General features: G+C 37.1%; 2 protein-coding genes across 2 annotated transcripts; one reads left to right on the top strand and one right to left on the bottom strand.

The window, feature by feature from the left end:
• Positions 1-333: 333 nt before the first annotated feature.
• Positions 334-8,235, bottom strand: LOC116264688 (kinesin-like protein KIN-12F). Its single transcript, XM_031645034.2, has 10 exons — positions 8,045-8,235; positions 6,726-6,793; positions 5,508-5,658; positions 5,034-5,258; positions 4,696-4,949; positions 2,220-2,393; positions 2,006-2,122; positions 1,173-1,352; positions 1,022-1,068; positions 334-923 (listed from the first exon to the last, which is right to left on the bottom strand). The coding sequence occupies exons 2-10, from the start codon at positions 6,771-6,773 to the stop codon at positions 545-547; spliced, it is 1,575 nt and encodes a 524-aa protein (XP_031500894.1). The 5' UTR covers positions 6,774-6,793; positions 8,045-8,235; the 3' UTR covers positions 334-544.
• A 2,519-nt stretch (positions 8,236-10,754) lies between these two features.
• On the top strand, positions 10,755-11,849 carry LOC116264699 (agamous-like MADS-box protein AGL61). Its single transcript, XM_031645047.2, has one exon. It carries the CDS (start codon positions 10,925-10,927, stop codon positions 11,771-11,773), a length of 849 nt encoding a protein of 282 aa, XP_031500907.1. The 5' UTR covers positions 10,755-10,924; the 3' UTR covers positions 11,774-11,849.
• The last annotated feature ends 160 nt before the right edge of the window (positions 11,850-12,009 follow it).

Below are 12,009 nucleotides of genomic sequence, written 5' to 3'. Positions count from 1 at the left end.
TCACACGCATCTGGCCTTAAAGAATGATCTTTGCCTTGAAGTAACTTAATAACAAGATATCAATGCATGGCTCCGAAAATAAGCTTAGTCAAACAACGTTTAGCACATCACAAGCTAGTGCTCTTTCGGACACGGTTCAATGCGAGTGTCAGAGAAGTCTCACTAAAGCATGAAAAGCTGAACATCCATTTGAGGCAAACAAGAAATTATGATATTATTCTGTTTACAAGATGTTTTGGATGCAACCTGAGCCCAGACACTAAAGCTTTACAATATTTGTTTACAAGATATTAATAGGAGGAAGTGACCATCTCAGATATATACGAAAGCAGCTTTCAAAACTGTTCCTTGTTTATTCTTCTATGTATGCAACACAGTACGGAAAAGTTCCTGAGAACAGGCTATTGACAGGACGCACATACTAAAGCTGATGCAGTTTACACCCAAAAATGTGATATTGTTGATTATTTTCCATATGTGCAAAACAGGGGCAAAAAGCCGTCAAAAAGAAAATGAAAGCCAACATTTCACTCGTCAACTACTTTCACTGCTGTTGTACCATTTCAGCCTGCAAATGACAAGCGCCTTTTAGAAGCTCCCACGGTTCATCCCAATCCTCTTCTCGGCCTACCATCTCTTCACAAGATATCTTCAACTTCGTTTCCTCACATTGCTCAACAGTTGCAGAGAGTGGATCTGCCGTTTCTTTTGTCACTGACCCTGCCAGAGAGCAGTTCAAGCTTGCCCCTCTACCTTCAGAACTTGAAGTCTGGCTCTTGATAGACATACTCAAAGATGACAATACATAACCTGTGTCGGCACCCAATTTTGATGCAAGGAAACTTGAGCTGCTAAGACTTAGGCCTTTATCTGATCTTTCTTTCAGCAATTTAACATCCTCACAGACTACCGAAAGTTCTCCTCTGGCAAATGGAATATAATCACATTAGTATCTTTGATGATACAACACAAATAATTGCTTGGAAACGAAAATTGTTGCCTTAAAGAAATAATTGCTTACTGCAACATATCAACAATACGCCCACGATCAATTAGGAATTCACGCAACTGCAATAACATGAAAAAGATTGAGATACAAAATTAAACATAAAATCCAACTGTAGCATTATCCACCAACAAACCACATCTCATTTTCACTAAATTTAACTGACCTTAGAGTTCTTCTCTGCTTGTTCTTTAAGTTGCTTCGACTCTGCCACCACTTTCTCCATGATAAGCTCCTGTTCAGCAAGAGCGTTACTCGCACATTCTTCCTTCCTTAGCTTTTCTTGCTCTGCTTCTGCTTTTGCCTCATCTACCGCAGCTATTCTGGCTTGCAGATCCCTGCTTACCTGCCAAAGGGAGTGTGTCAGATATGTGTAGTTTACCAGTTTAAGCAATCAGGCATGGCCTTAAAAGAAACTGGAAACACCCTATTGTATTTGTACGTATTGTAACCAAAGCTAGATCTAACCGAGCATTAGAGAAAACAGTAAGCATAGCATAACAAAGTACCAAAGGAAGGGGCAACAATGCAAACTGTTTCTATCCAAACAAAACATAAACCATTGCATAACCAATTTATATGAAGCTTCAGTAAAGATAGTACCTCTAAGAAATTTGGTCCAAAATAAGCCTCAGGATTGTTGCCAAACATCATACTATTGCAAATATCCAAATGAATGATGGATGTAAATGTTAGAAGGACCATGAATTTACTATTGATCTTCATGTCATAACACGATATAAGAAACCACTTCTAATATTTGCTTGGAGCACAAGGCCAAACAGAAAGAGGAAAAAGTGACTAGGGCATGAAAATCAATAATTGATAATAAATAATCTCAATTTACATGGGGTTAGGAAAAGAGCTTGCTATCAACAACTTTTTCCAATTTCTGTACACAAAATGCAGCCTCTAAATGTTTCAAAGATAACAAAGTGCATTGCACAAGCCTTGTATAGTTGTATTACTAAGATATTGAACATATCAATACAAACTTACCTCATCAATTAAGGAGAGGTGCTTATCTCTTTCTTCAGACATATGGAGCAACCGTGACTGAAGTTCCCGTGCTTCAGTTGCCAAAATTGACTTCTCCCCATAAACTTCCCCAGCTTGCTGCAGAGAGAGAAACTGTGTGTATTATATTTTCCATCACTTCTAAACTTGAGAATTTCTTCAAACAGTCAAACACATAAAGGAACCACTACACAACCATGTCATTTGCTTCTTTTGCACGTGCCAGCATCTTTTTTAAATCTTCAGCCTTGTTGAGAGCCTCAGAGCCAGCAACAGATGCTGCCTCTTTGGCATCTTCTGCTTCCTTCTCACGTATATCTACCTCTTTCATCAACAAAGCAACCGATTCCAGTGCTTTAAGTAAGATGGCCTGCATATGCATAGGCTTGAATTGGAAGCGATGCTAGAATTTCAAGCTTTCAAACTAGAGATCTAATTAGGAAGGAAAGGAAGGCATAAATGAAATGAAATACTTAGAGGACACAGTTGATGAAAAATTTAACATCAAGATGATGAGGATACGGACATAGGAACATTTCAGTTACATAACTGCATTATAACTAATAAGATATCATGCTAATCCATAATTATGGCTACAGTTCAATGAATAACCAGAAGTAACATATGAATATAAGGAATGAACCAAAAACCATATGAGTAGAGTGAAGCAATGATTTATGCACTGATTTACTCTATATACATTCTCATTCTCAACTACAAGTCTACAACAGATAACGTCAGAGCTTCAAGAAATTTGCTATGGCGTAAACTGGAGGATAACTTATTCTTGAGTGTCAACGAAGGTTGACCATATAATGACCAGCTGCAGATTTGCAATCCCACTCGTATGTGCAGTAGAAAACCAAACTCCTGGTGAAGGGAGTTTTCTACTGCATGGAATCTCTGAATTAGGAAACCAAGCCAAGTCAACTTAAAATTTAACTGGCTCCTTCCTCCTCCTTAATGTGAAACATGGTTTTCCTCTGTACCACCCTTGTTGACCATGTCTCCCTGCATAAACTCCCCAGTGTTCCATAACCTATCGCATATACTTGTCCTCTTCTAGGCCTAGCACCAACTTTCTTCTCCTCCACTACTTTATTTCCCTCACACATTGATACTACAAGTAAGCTCCAATATTTTTTCCATCTCATAAGATCCATTTTGAATCTCTGACTTATTTTGCACTAAGCAACAGATCTGCAAATACTGACAAATGCCTATTTCAGGGACAGGACTATCTTATGAAAATATTCTTCAGACCACTCTTCATGCTATCAATAGCTTGCTACCACTCATATTTTTGACAAGGTTATGGCAACACGTACACAGTCCACATGGCACTGCATAGTGGAACAGTGGCCACAGATTCAACACTAGAGACTTTCCAGGAAGTGACAACTATTTTTACTAAAATGGTCAACTTCTTGGTACTCAAGTTCCATTCTGTTGCTACAAAAAGGCGACAAATGGAACATGGTAGAGTTTGCTGTTAAAAAGTGTAACATTAGTAAGGTAATTCACCAATGTATGACCTTCAATCCAAAGATCCATTTTTCAAGGAAGGTGACATAACCTAGGACAGGATAAAGGTTCCCTCTCTATGACATTTTCAAGTGGAAAGCACAATGTGATGGTCATTTATCAAACCCAATCTTCCCACCCATCTGATGATTTTGGTTTATGAATTGTATGACTGTAATCCATCAAAAAGGCTTGATAGCTAGTCCTCTCTGCACAGCAACATTCATTAGATTTATTCTGGGTGCATTATATTTATAAGTGGTTTATATGAATCATCAATTTTATTTTCATAAGGTTTCACATCTTAGAATCTTGAATTATTGCTGTACAATAACTCTCTGCAATGACAAACTAAAAAATAAAAGTTCTACTAATTCTCTTACAAGCATATTCGTAAAAATCCAAAAGAGATATAAAACTTTAAGATGAACAGAACATGGACAGCATAGACTAAAAGAAAATTAAAAAAGTTTTTTTCATAAATTGTGACAATATTATTGCGATTAATTTTTTGGCAATATTTATAAATATTGTGAGATTTTCACATTAAAAATGCTTGGTTCAATGCTCATGATGTTTTCAAAACATTACCAATCTTTGTGAGCATACTTTTTATAGTAATTCGCACTGGACATCTTTCTCTATAAAAAATAAATAAATAAATAGTGCATACGTTTACTGTCATAAGATGTAGCTTCTATTGCATTATAAGATACAATGATATAAGTGAATTACACTGATGCAGATAGGTCACATTTTTGAATCAGGTCTTGGGATGCACCATTACTTTCAGTACTTATGCAGCATTGTGTATAGCAATAAGTGAATCACCATCCAAAAGGGAAAAAAAGGAAGAGAAACTGACATATGGCTCTAGTAAACATAAGAAAGGGTCCATCTCAGTATTTTAAGGAGAAATGAAGCTTAAAACAGCAACTTCCTTTTTAAAATGTATGAAGAAAATAACTTACTTGAAAAGATAAGGAGAGAAAACAAAGGAGTCGAACAAGAAAAGACTCAGAAGCATGACATTACTTGCTAAAATGTTCCATGCCTTAAAGTAAGTCAATAGTCTCTACCTCAAAATCATTCACAAACATTTAAAAATATTACCAATTATGTAAAACAATGAAATGCAACAGCTATACCTTATTCTTTTTAGCCTCGTTAATTAAGTCTTCTAGAAAATCAATATTAAGAATTTCATTGACATGACCAGCTGCATCTGTCTCTCTGATGGGCATCCAATCATCAGTCATACCATCAGGATTATCAGATTGCTCACAAGACTCTTCATTTTTCAAAACCCTGGAGCTAGAGTTAAACATGGGAGACTCCGATGGACCAAATCTCTCCTCATGAAACACACCCTCAACATTCTGAACAGAATCAGGCTTGGTTTCTGTATCACAAAACTTAGCAGTCAGTAACCAAATGCCCTTGAACATATTCATGTAGTGGCGGCAAGCCAGATTACTAAACATACCTTCTCCCAAAGTTGATGCCTTGACACACTCAGAAGCAGCATCATTTTCAGCACAATGTTCAAATGCTACAAATCCAGTATGCAAAGACAAGCCGTTGCTTACATCAGTAGGATTGTGAGTGGATGTTGCACCAGTAGCTAAATTGGGAAAATCCTCAAGTGACTCAAGTCTCAATTTAGAACTTTGGTCCTCTGAAGAAGAGAAACTGAGACCCAGGGATGACACTACATTAATAAGGGCAATGACTTGTTAGCCACCAAATGCTGAGAGTAAGGATATACAAATGAAGACAGTAAAATGAATATATATATATATATATATATATATATATATTAATGAACACACCAAATTATCGGCTAAGCATGAAAACGCCACACATATAAAGCATCAGAGAGAAAAACAGAAACACCATCAAAGAAAAATGGATTGTGGCCGACTCTTTCCTAAGAGCGCAATGCAGTATGCACACTTACGTCCAGTGGAAATAGTTGAGGACCCTTGAGAATCTGCAGCATCTGTGTCTGGAGCTATATATGGAAGTACCTCGTTAACAATAAAATCCACAGCACTTTCTACATCATCACCATGCTCAAATGCGGTAGCCTTCAGCAAACGATCATCAACCTGTTAAACATTGCAGAGACCTCCACTTTCAGATGTAAAAGCAACATCCCAACAGTCCAGACATATTATACAGCCAAGAATCAGAGCAAGTTAATGAGGATGCAGACATTTACATTATCCCTCTTCACCATTAAAGGCACTATCACCGAGTTGCCTAGATGTCAAGGGGCAAACCATGTCTGAGACAGACCAGGTTTGCAAAAGATTAATTGGGAAACTTCAAGCCCTTACGCATATCTTCTTTTTTCAATATTTGTGTTCAACTTGATCGTGTGGAGGAAATTCAAACTGTGAACATTTTTTTTCCTACATATAAGGTCTTGAAATATATAAATAAATATGGGGCGATGTTGCTGCCATGAAAATGGCTCAGTAGGGTTGTCCAAAATGACTAGATTATATAAAACAGAAAAAGGAACACCCACTTTTTAAAAAGGTGCATCACACTCATTTATCTAAATCCACCTGCCTATGGAATAGGCTGACAATGAGAGTAGTCTGTTTGACACGGACGACCACAGTCCCTATGTGGATGTTACCTGACTGGAGTTAAAAACAAAAAGAGTCAGAAACAAAAGAGCAGAAGAAAGATATTTTAACCTGAAATCATCCTTGTCCAGGCTTTTGGTTAAAGAAAAAAAGGCCAGACAAAAACAAACTGAAAAAACAAAGACAAAAAATTTTAACATTTTCTCTCCAAATTTACGACCAACCTTTCCTTTCATTTTCTACCACCAAGCCATTTCAATAATCAATACTCTGGTCGGCACAAAATGACTGAGAAGAAAGTAGTCAAATAGTTAAATGATGGCCATCTGAGTTTTCATCATTATAACATATTATTCTGCTTTTTTGCACATCATAGAGAAAAAAGACTGTCATTTTTATGGGCCTTGACTTGATCTACACAAACCACCAGCCTTCTTGCCCTTAAGCCTCAAAAACAGATGCAAAATAAATAGCCACTCAAAACACAGAAATCAATATCTTAGACACAACAAATAAATAATTAAAAGAAATGACAGTAGTGCCCACACCATTTTCACAACAGAAGCAGGGAAATATACCTGAGGAAATAACTCTTTTAGAGTCTGACACACTGTAGCAAGACTCATCTCCCAAGACTATTGAATTTCTGCGCAAACAAAAGTCATTGTGTTCATCTAACTCTTTATTATTGGACAAAAAGGGCATGAGTATCAAGATCATCAACCTGAATCATGTTATTCATCCAATTCGACTTCAATAATAGCAGAATTTCAAGAATCAATATCCAAATAATGATGACAAAGAAATCTCGAAGATGAACGTTATTTGCTCATCAAAATTATCGTACAGTGACATCATGTGCTTTATCATAAAGACCATGGAACAAAAAACTAAAGTGAAATCCTAATCCATGTATAAAACTAAAACTTGCAACAAAAAGAAGGACTAGGGTTAATCAATACACTTTCAGAATTAATGGCTGATTGATTTTACTGTCCTTCTGTCCTTGTTATTAAAGGTAAACCTTACAATAACTTTAATAGCAGAAACTATCGGCAGATCTACAGGAATTCTTAATAAGAGGTTTTAGAACGACCATCAACAAAGAAGAGAAAAATTAAACAACAATGGTCAAATAAAGCCTTCCTCGCCAAGAAATCAAAATGAAATCGTTGTTGTTCGCTAATGTAATCATAGCGCACTGCTACTCCTCCATCTAATCCCAAAAAAAAAAACGAGTCCAAGAACATCTCCTATAGGAAAGAAAAACGGAACTTGAAGTCGCAAGAGCATAAGAAAAACAAAAAGGGATTCAAAATGACCCAACTTGGAAAACATCATTGTACAATAACAGCTACAAGCACTTAATACAATCTTAACTTCTGCAGAACGACCGCAGAGGCAACAACAATAAACCAAACGAAGGCACCTAATTACTAAAATCTAAAAAGTCCCAATGCTAAAATTTAAAAACAACAAAAAAAATGCGAAATTAAAATCCGCCAACAAGAATGTCCTCCAGGAAAAGGAACACAAAAAATTAAATATAGAACAGCATAAGAACGAAAAACAATCCACCATCAACTCTTTCGTTCAATTATACTGAATGAATGAAGCAAGAAAGGTATGAAGACATGCACGTCCGCAGACTTCAATCTAAAGAAAGAAACACGATCAGAAATATCTTCCAACTAAAGCATTATATAAATGACACTGACCACAAAGACCAACGAAAAGGGAAGGAAAATCACAAAGAATGTACCAAACCAAAATGATGAGCAAGAAGGAGCATGAGAGAGAAAGGACATGGGAGAAGGATCGACAAAAACAAACGGAAAAGCTAGAATTCTTCAAAAACCAAAACGGAACGAAATCGACACAATTCCGTCCTTCGTACCAATGAATTCACGAATGGGCAGAAACCTACGAAGGCCTTCAACCAAGAGCGAGCGAGCGAGAGAGAGAGAGAGAGAGAGAGAGCCTATCAGTAGTCACTGTTGCCGCGATGAGAGGCGGCAGAAAAGAAGACTTAATTGCGAAGATTAGTCGTCAAAACAGAAAATCCCGATCTTCCCCAAACGGGAAAATTTCTTTCCACGATCCTGGAATTTGGGATTACTTTCTACATTGAAAAAGTATGGCCCATTAGAAGCAGCAGAGAAGTTTCGAGGGGTGTTTTCGTCAATACGTGTTCTAAATGGAAAATTCGGCTGATCTGCTGAGCTGTCAGGAACTGAAAGAGATTTTGAAAAGTTAAGTTGGGATATGTTAGTTGTGAAGATAAAAATAAGAAAACAAATTTGTAACGCTTATCAAAAAATAAAAAAATACATAACAATTTATAAGGTTCGGTCAATTGAAGAAGAAAATTACTTAATATTAAAAATTTTAAATTTAAAAATTGGTTGAGTAGGATGCACCTATGTGGACTTGGCATGGCACTTTTTTTGTAAATGTGGCAAAAGATCCATAATAAAGTCCATGATCATAAAACTAAAGATCATAGGTCTGGCTTAAGATTCTTATAAGAAAAAATCCAATTTAAATTGCAAGGGGCAGGCTCGAACTCAGGTGTTGAGTGTTTTGAAACAAACTCGAATTCGTCGCGAGCTTGAGTCGAGTTTGATTTGCATACCCATTTGAGCAATTTACTTTTTTTGATAATTTTATGAAATATATTTTATATATTTTCTTTCTCGAGCTTAACCGAATTCAACCTAGCAGAGCCCACTTAACTCGAGCTCGACTCATTTAAATTGTCGAGTTCATTTCTTAACTCGAACTCGAGTCAAGTTTATCGAGCGAGTTGGAGTCAAGCTCAAGTTAGCTCGAGCTAGTTGAACAGCCCTAGGAAGGGGTAGGATCTGAGCTTAAATATATGGTTCTCAACTTTGGGGAATCACAAATCCGAAACTATCAGATACCCCCAAGGGTTTTTTTTTCATTTAACCCAACATTAAATGGATGTCAATCATTTCAGTCCAGTGTAATCTGTATCATTTTCGATTTATAAGATGTTTACAAATTCATATTCGAGTATAAATGAAGAAAATCTATACTCGATCTTTTTTTTTTAATTTATCATCTAAATTTCATCCAGATCTGATTTTTAATTTTCATGTATGAATCTAAGTACTTCTAATATACAAAAGTATTTAAATTTATTTATGATATGTTAAAAATAGTCTTTTAAAGAATTGGATACTGGATGCGCATATTTATTTGGAATTAAATCAAAATCCGAAATGATGTCTGATCTAATATTTATTTTTAAACTAAATCTTAATCTGAATCTGATCAGATGAAACTGATCCAATTTCTTAATCGAACGTTTTTTTTTTTTTCATATATGACTTTTTGTAGCAGTTTAGTTGGATATCCCAGTCCAAATCTAATTCATTAATAACCAAATTAAATGTTACACTAATAACATAATAGACTTTCTTAATTTGTGTCAGTGAACACAATAATTCATTTACATATATGAACTTCGATCATAATGTTTAAGCTTAACTCATCTAAATACAGACCAAGCATAGCACGATTGAACTTTCAAGCTCTAATAGATTTAAGTAGCTCAACTTTTTTTTTTTCTAATAATCAAAAGAGAAAATTCATTATAAAAATGGCAATAAAACCCTATAAATCCTCTTAAACTCAAGCAAGTATAGCAATTAATTTTCTCAAAAACAAATACTCAAACAAATCAAAACTATGGTATAGTTTGCTCCCCTGGAATCAACATTCTGGAGTTCTAATTTTTTTTTTTTTTTATGAGGCACTAAATATAGTTAACGAATTTTCAATTGACTTTGGTGCAGTGACCTGGATTTAGTAGGACTACCCCATATAACTGAATCCAATTCCACTAAAATTCAAAATTTTAGATTGGGTTCCATGGGGCATATGCCCCCTCGAGGCCCTACCTATCTATGCCCGTGAATTTCCTAGTCATCCACATTTTTCATATGACAACGTGAAAACAGATGATTTTTTTACTATTAAATAACAGGAGAGTACAATTAAGCTTGACAATGAGAGTCTTTATGTTGGATTCTGTTTTAAAACAGATGATTTTGGATTATAGTATCCAATAAATGCCATTAGAGTATTTATTTTTGGATTCTGTTTAAAGACAGATGATTTAGGAACATATTGTCCAATAAATGCCATTCGATGGCACAACATTAATGCTTCCAATATGTTTTTTTGCAATTCAATGTTCAGTTTGATATTGGCAGCTGGTTTGTACAGGATTCCTCATAAATCAAGATACCATTGCTTGGGTCTGAAATTAAGATTTCAGGTTTATTTTTTCTTGTTTTGTTTATTTATTGATTTTTCATGATGCTCAAGCTGCATCCACTGTTCATTATAATTCTTCCATGACTTTTTCCTAATCTTAAAAGGCGCATAAATGTTAACTTTTTTCCTGCAAGTATGAAGAAGAATTTACTGAAAGCTTAGCGTTCAAGTGCTGGTCTTGAAACAAAAGAATTCACGAGAGACGAAAAGGAAACATCATCAAATCTTGATTGCGAGGAAGATAAAAGATTGTCTAAATCTCTCTTTATCACTCTCTCTCTCTCTCTCTCTGAATGCCGCACGTATAAGTAGGAGTGGTTGGTTGCAGTTTTTGAGCTGTCATTCTTCGCTCTGCACCAAGAACGTATCTTCTTATTTTTCTTCTTCTTCTTCTTCTTCTTCTTGAGATTAACAGGTCCAGTCCAGTTTAGTCTCTTCATTATCAAGACAGGAGTCCAGGAGTCGTTCTGTTATGGTGAATAACGGGCCAAGTCGGAGAATGGGACGTCAGAAAATTGAAATCAAGAAGATCCAGAACAAAGACAACCGCCAAGTTTGCTTCTCGAAGCGGCGGAACGGCCTCATGAAGAAGGCCAACGAGCTTTGCATCCTGTGCGGCGCCGAGATCGCCGTCATCGTCTTCTCCCCCGGCGGCAAATCCTATTCCTTCGGCAGCCCCTCTGTCGAGTCGGTCGTCCACCGCTTTCTCAATGGCTTGTCCCCGTCGTCCTCCCTCTCCAGCCTGCGGACGTCGGATCCGGACCCTGCCCACCACTCTAGCAGCATTCGGGAGCTCAACCAGCAGCACGACGAGCTCCTCCAGCAGCTCGAGGCGGAGAGAAGACGTCGGAGTTCGCTGCAGAAAATGCACGACAGGACATGCCATGCGCAGGGGATGGCCGGCTGGGATTCAGACGTGAACAGCCTAGACCATGGCCAACTGGAGAACCTGCTTCCGGCCTTGGAGGAACTGAAATCGACGCTCATGAGGCGCGCCGAGGAGCTGATGCTCAAGATGCCTGCCAACAACCACAGTGGCTTCGATGCCGGATTCTCCTCCCTTCCTCCTCCTCCTCCGCCTCCTCCTCCTTCTCAGCTTCCTGCATCTTCCTTCATCAATCCCAGTTGCTACAGTTTTAATGCTAACGATTGCAACCCTCTGTTCTTGCCAATGTCCAAAGCTACCAACTTCAATCATGGCGGCTTCAGCACCAGTCAGATCAACATTGGGAGCTATTTCTCGAACAATCAAGATGATGTCTACACCGTGGACCTCTCACGCTTGGGTCACGATATTGACAATATCAAATATGAGTTTTAGATTTTCCTGTTCCAGTTTCTTTAAGAAAAATCTTAATCTGTGTTTCCTTTTCCACGACTTGTTTAATAATATTCGAGTCTTTGCTCGCGGAGGTCAAGCAGATGTTTTTTTTTTTTCTTTTTCCTTTTTGGGTATCTTAGCAGTTAGATAACCTAGCTCCCAAGGCAGCGGTGCAAATGGATCGGGTTAGGATCGACTCACAATCGAATCTAACACTAGCGTTTTATAGATCTCAA

Source organism: Nymphaea colorata, chromosome 11 (genome assembly GCF_008831285.2).
Source record: "Nymphaea colorata isolate Beijing-Zhang1983 chromosome 11, ASM883128v2, whole genome shotgun sequence".
NCBI classification, from domain to species: Eukaryota; Viridiplantae; Streptophyta; class Magnoliopsida; order Nymphaeales; family Nymphaeaceae; genus Nymphaea; species Nymphaea colorata.
The sequence above is the reverse complement of the archived record's forward strand: the minus strand, read 5'-3'. Positions and strand labels throughout refer to the sequence as shown.

Excerpts from the sequence above, each read along its gene's own strand:
- LOC116264688 (XM_031645034.2), bottom strand. The coding sequence starts at position 6,773 with ATGAGTCTTGCTACAGTGTGTCAGACTCTAAAAGAGTTATTTCCTCAG. Across the intron at positions 2,394-4,695 it reads ACGAGGCTAAAAAGAATAAG|GCCATCTTACTTAAAGCACT; the intron begins GTATAGCTGTTG and ends ATGCATATGCAG. Across the intron at positions 1,353-2,005 it reads ACCTCTCCTTAATTGATGAG|GTAAGCAGGGATCTGCAAGC; the intron begins GTAAGTTTGTAT and ends TCCCTTTGGCAG.
- LOC116264699 (XM_031645047.2), top strand. The coding sequence starts at position 10,925 with ATGGTGAATAACGGGCCAAGTCGGAGAATGGGACGTCAGAAAATTGAA.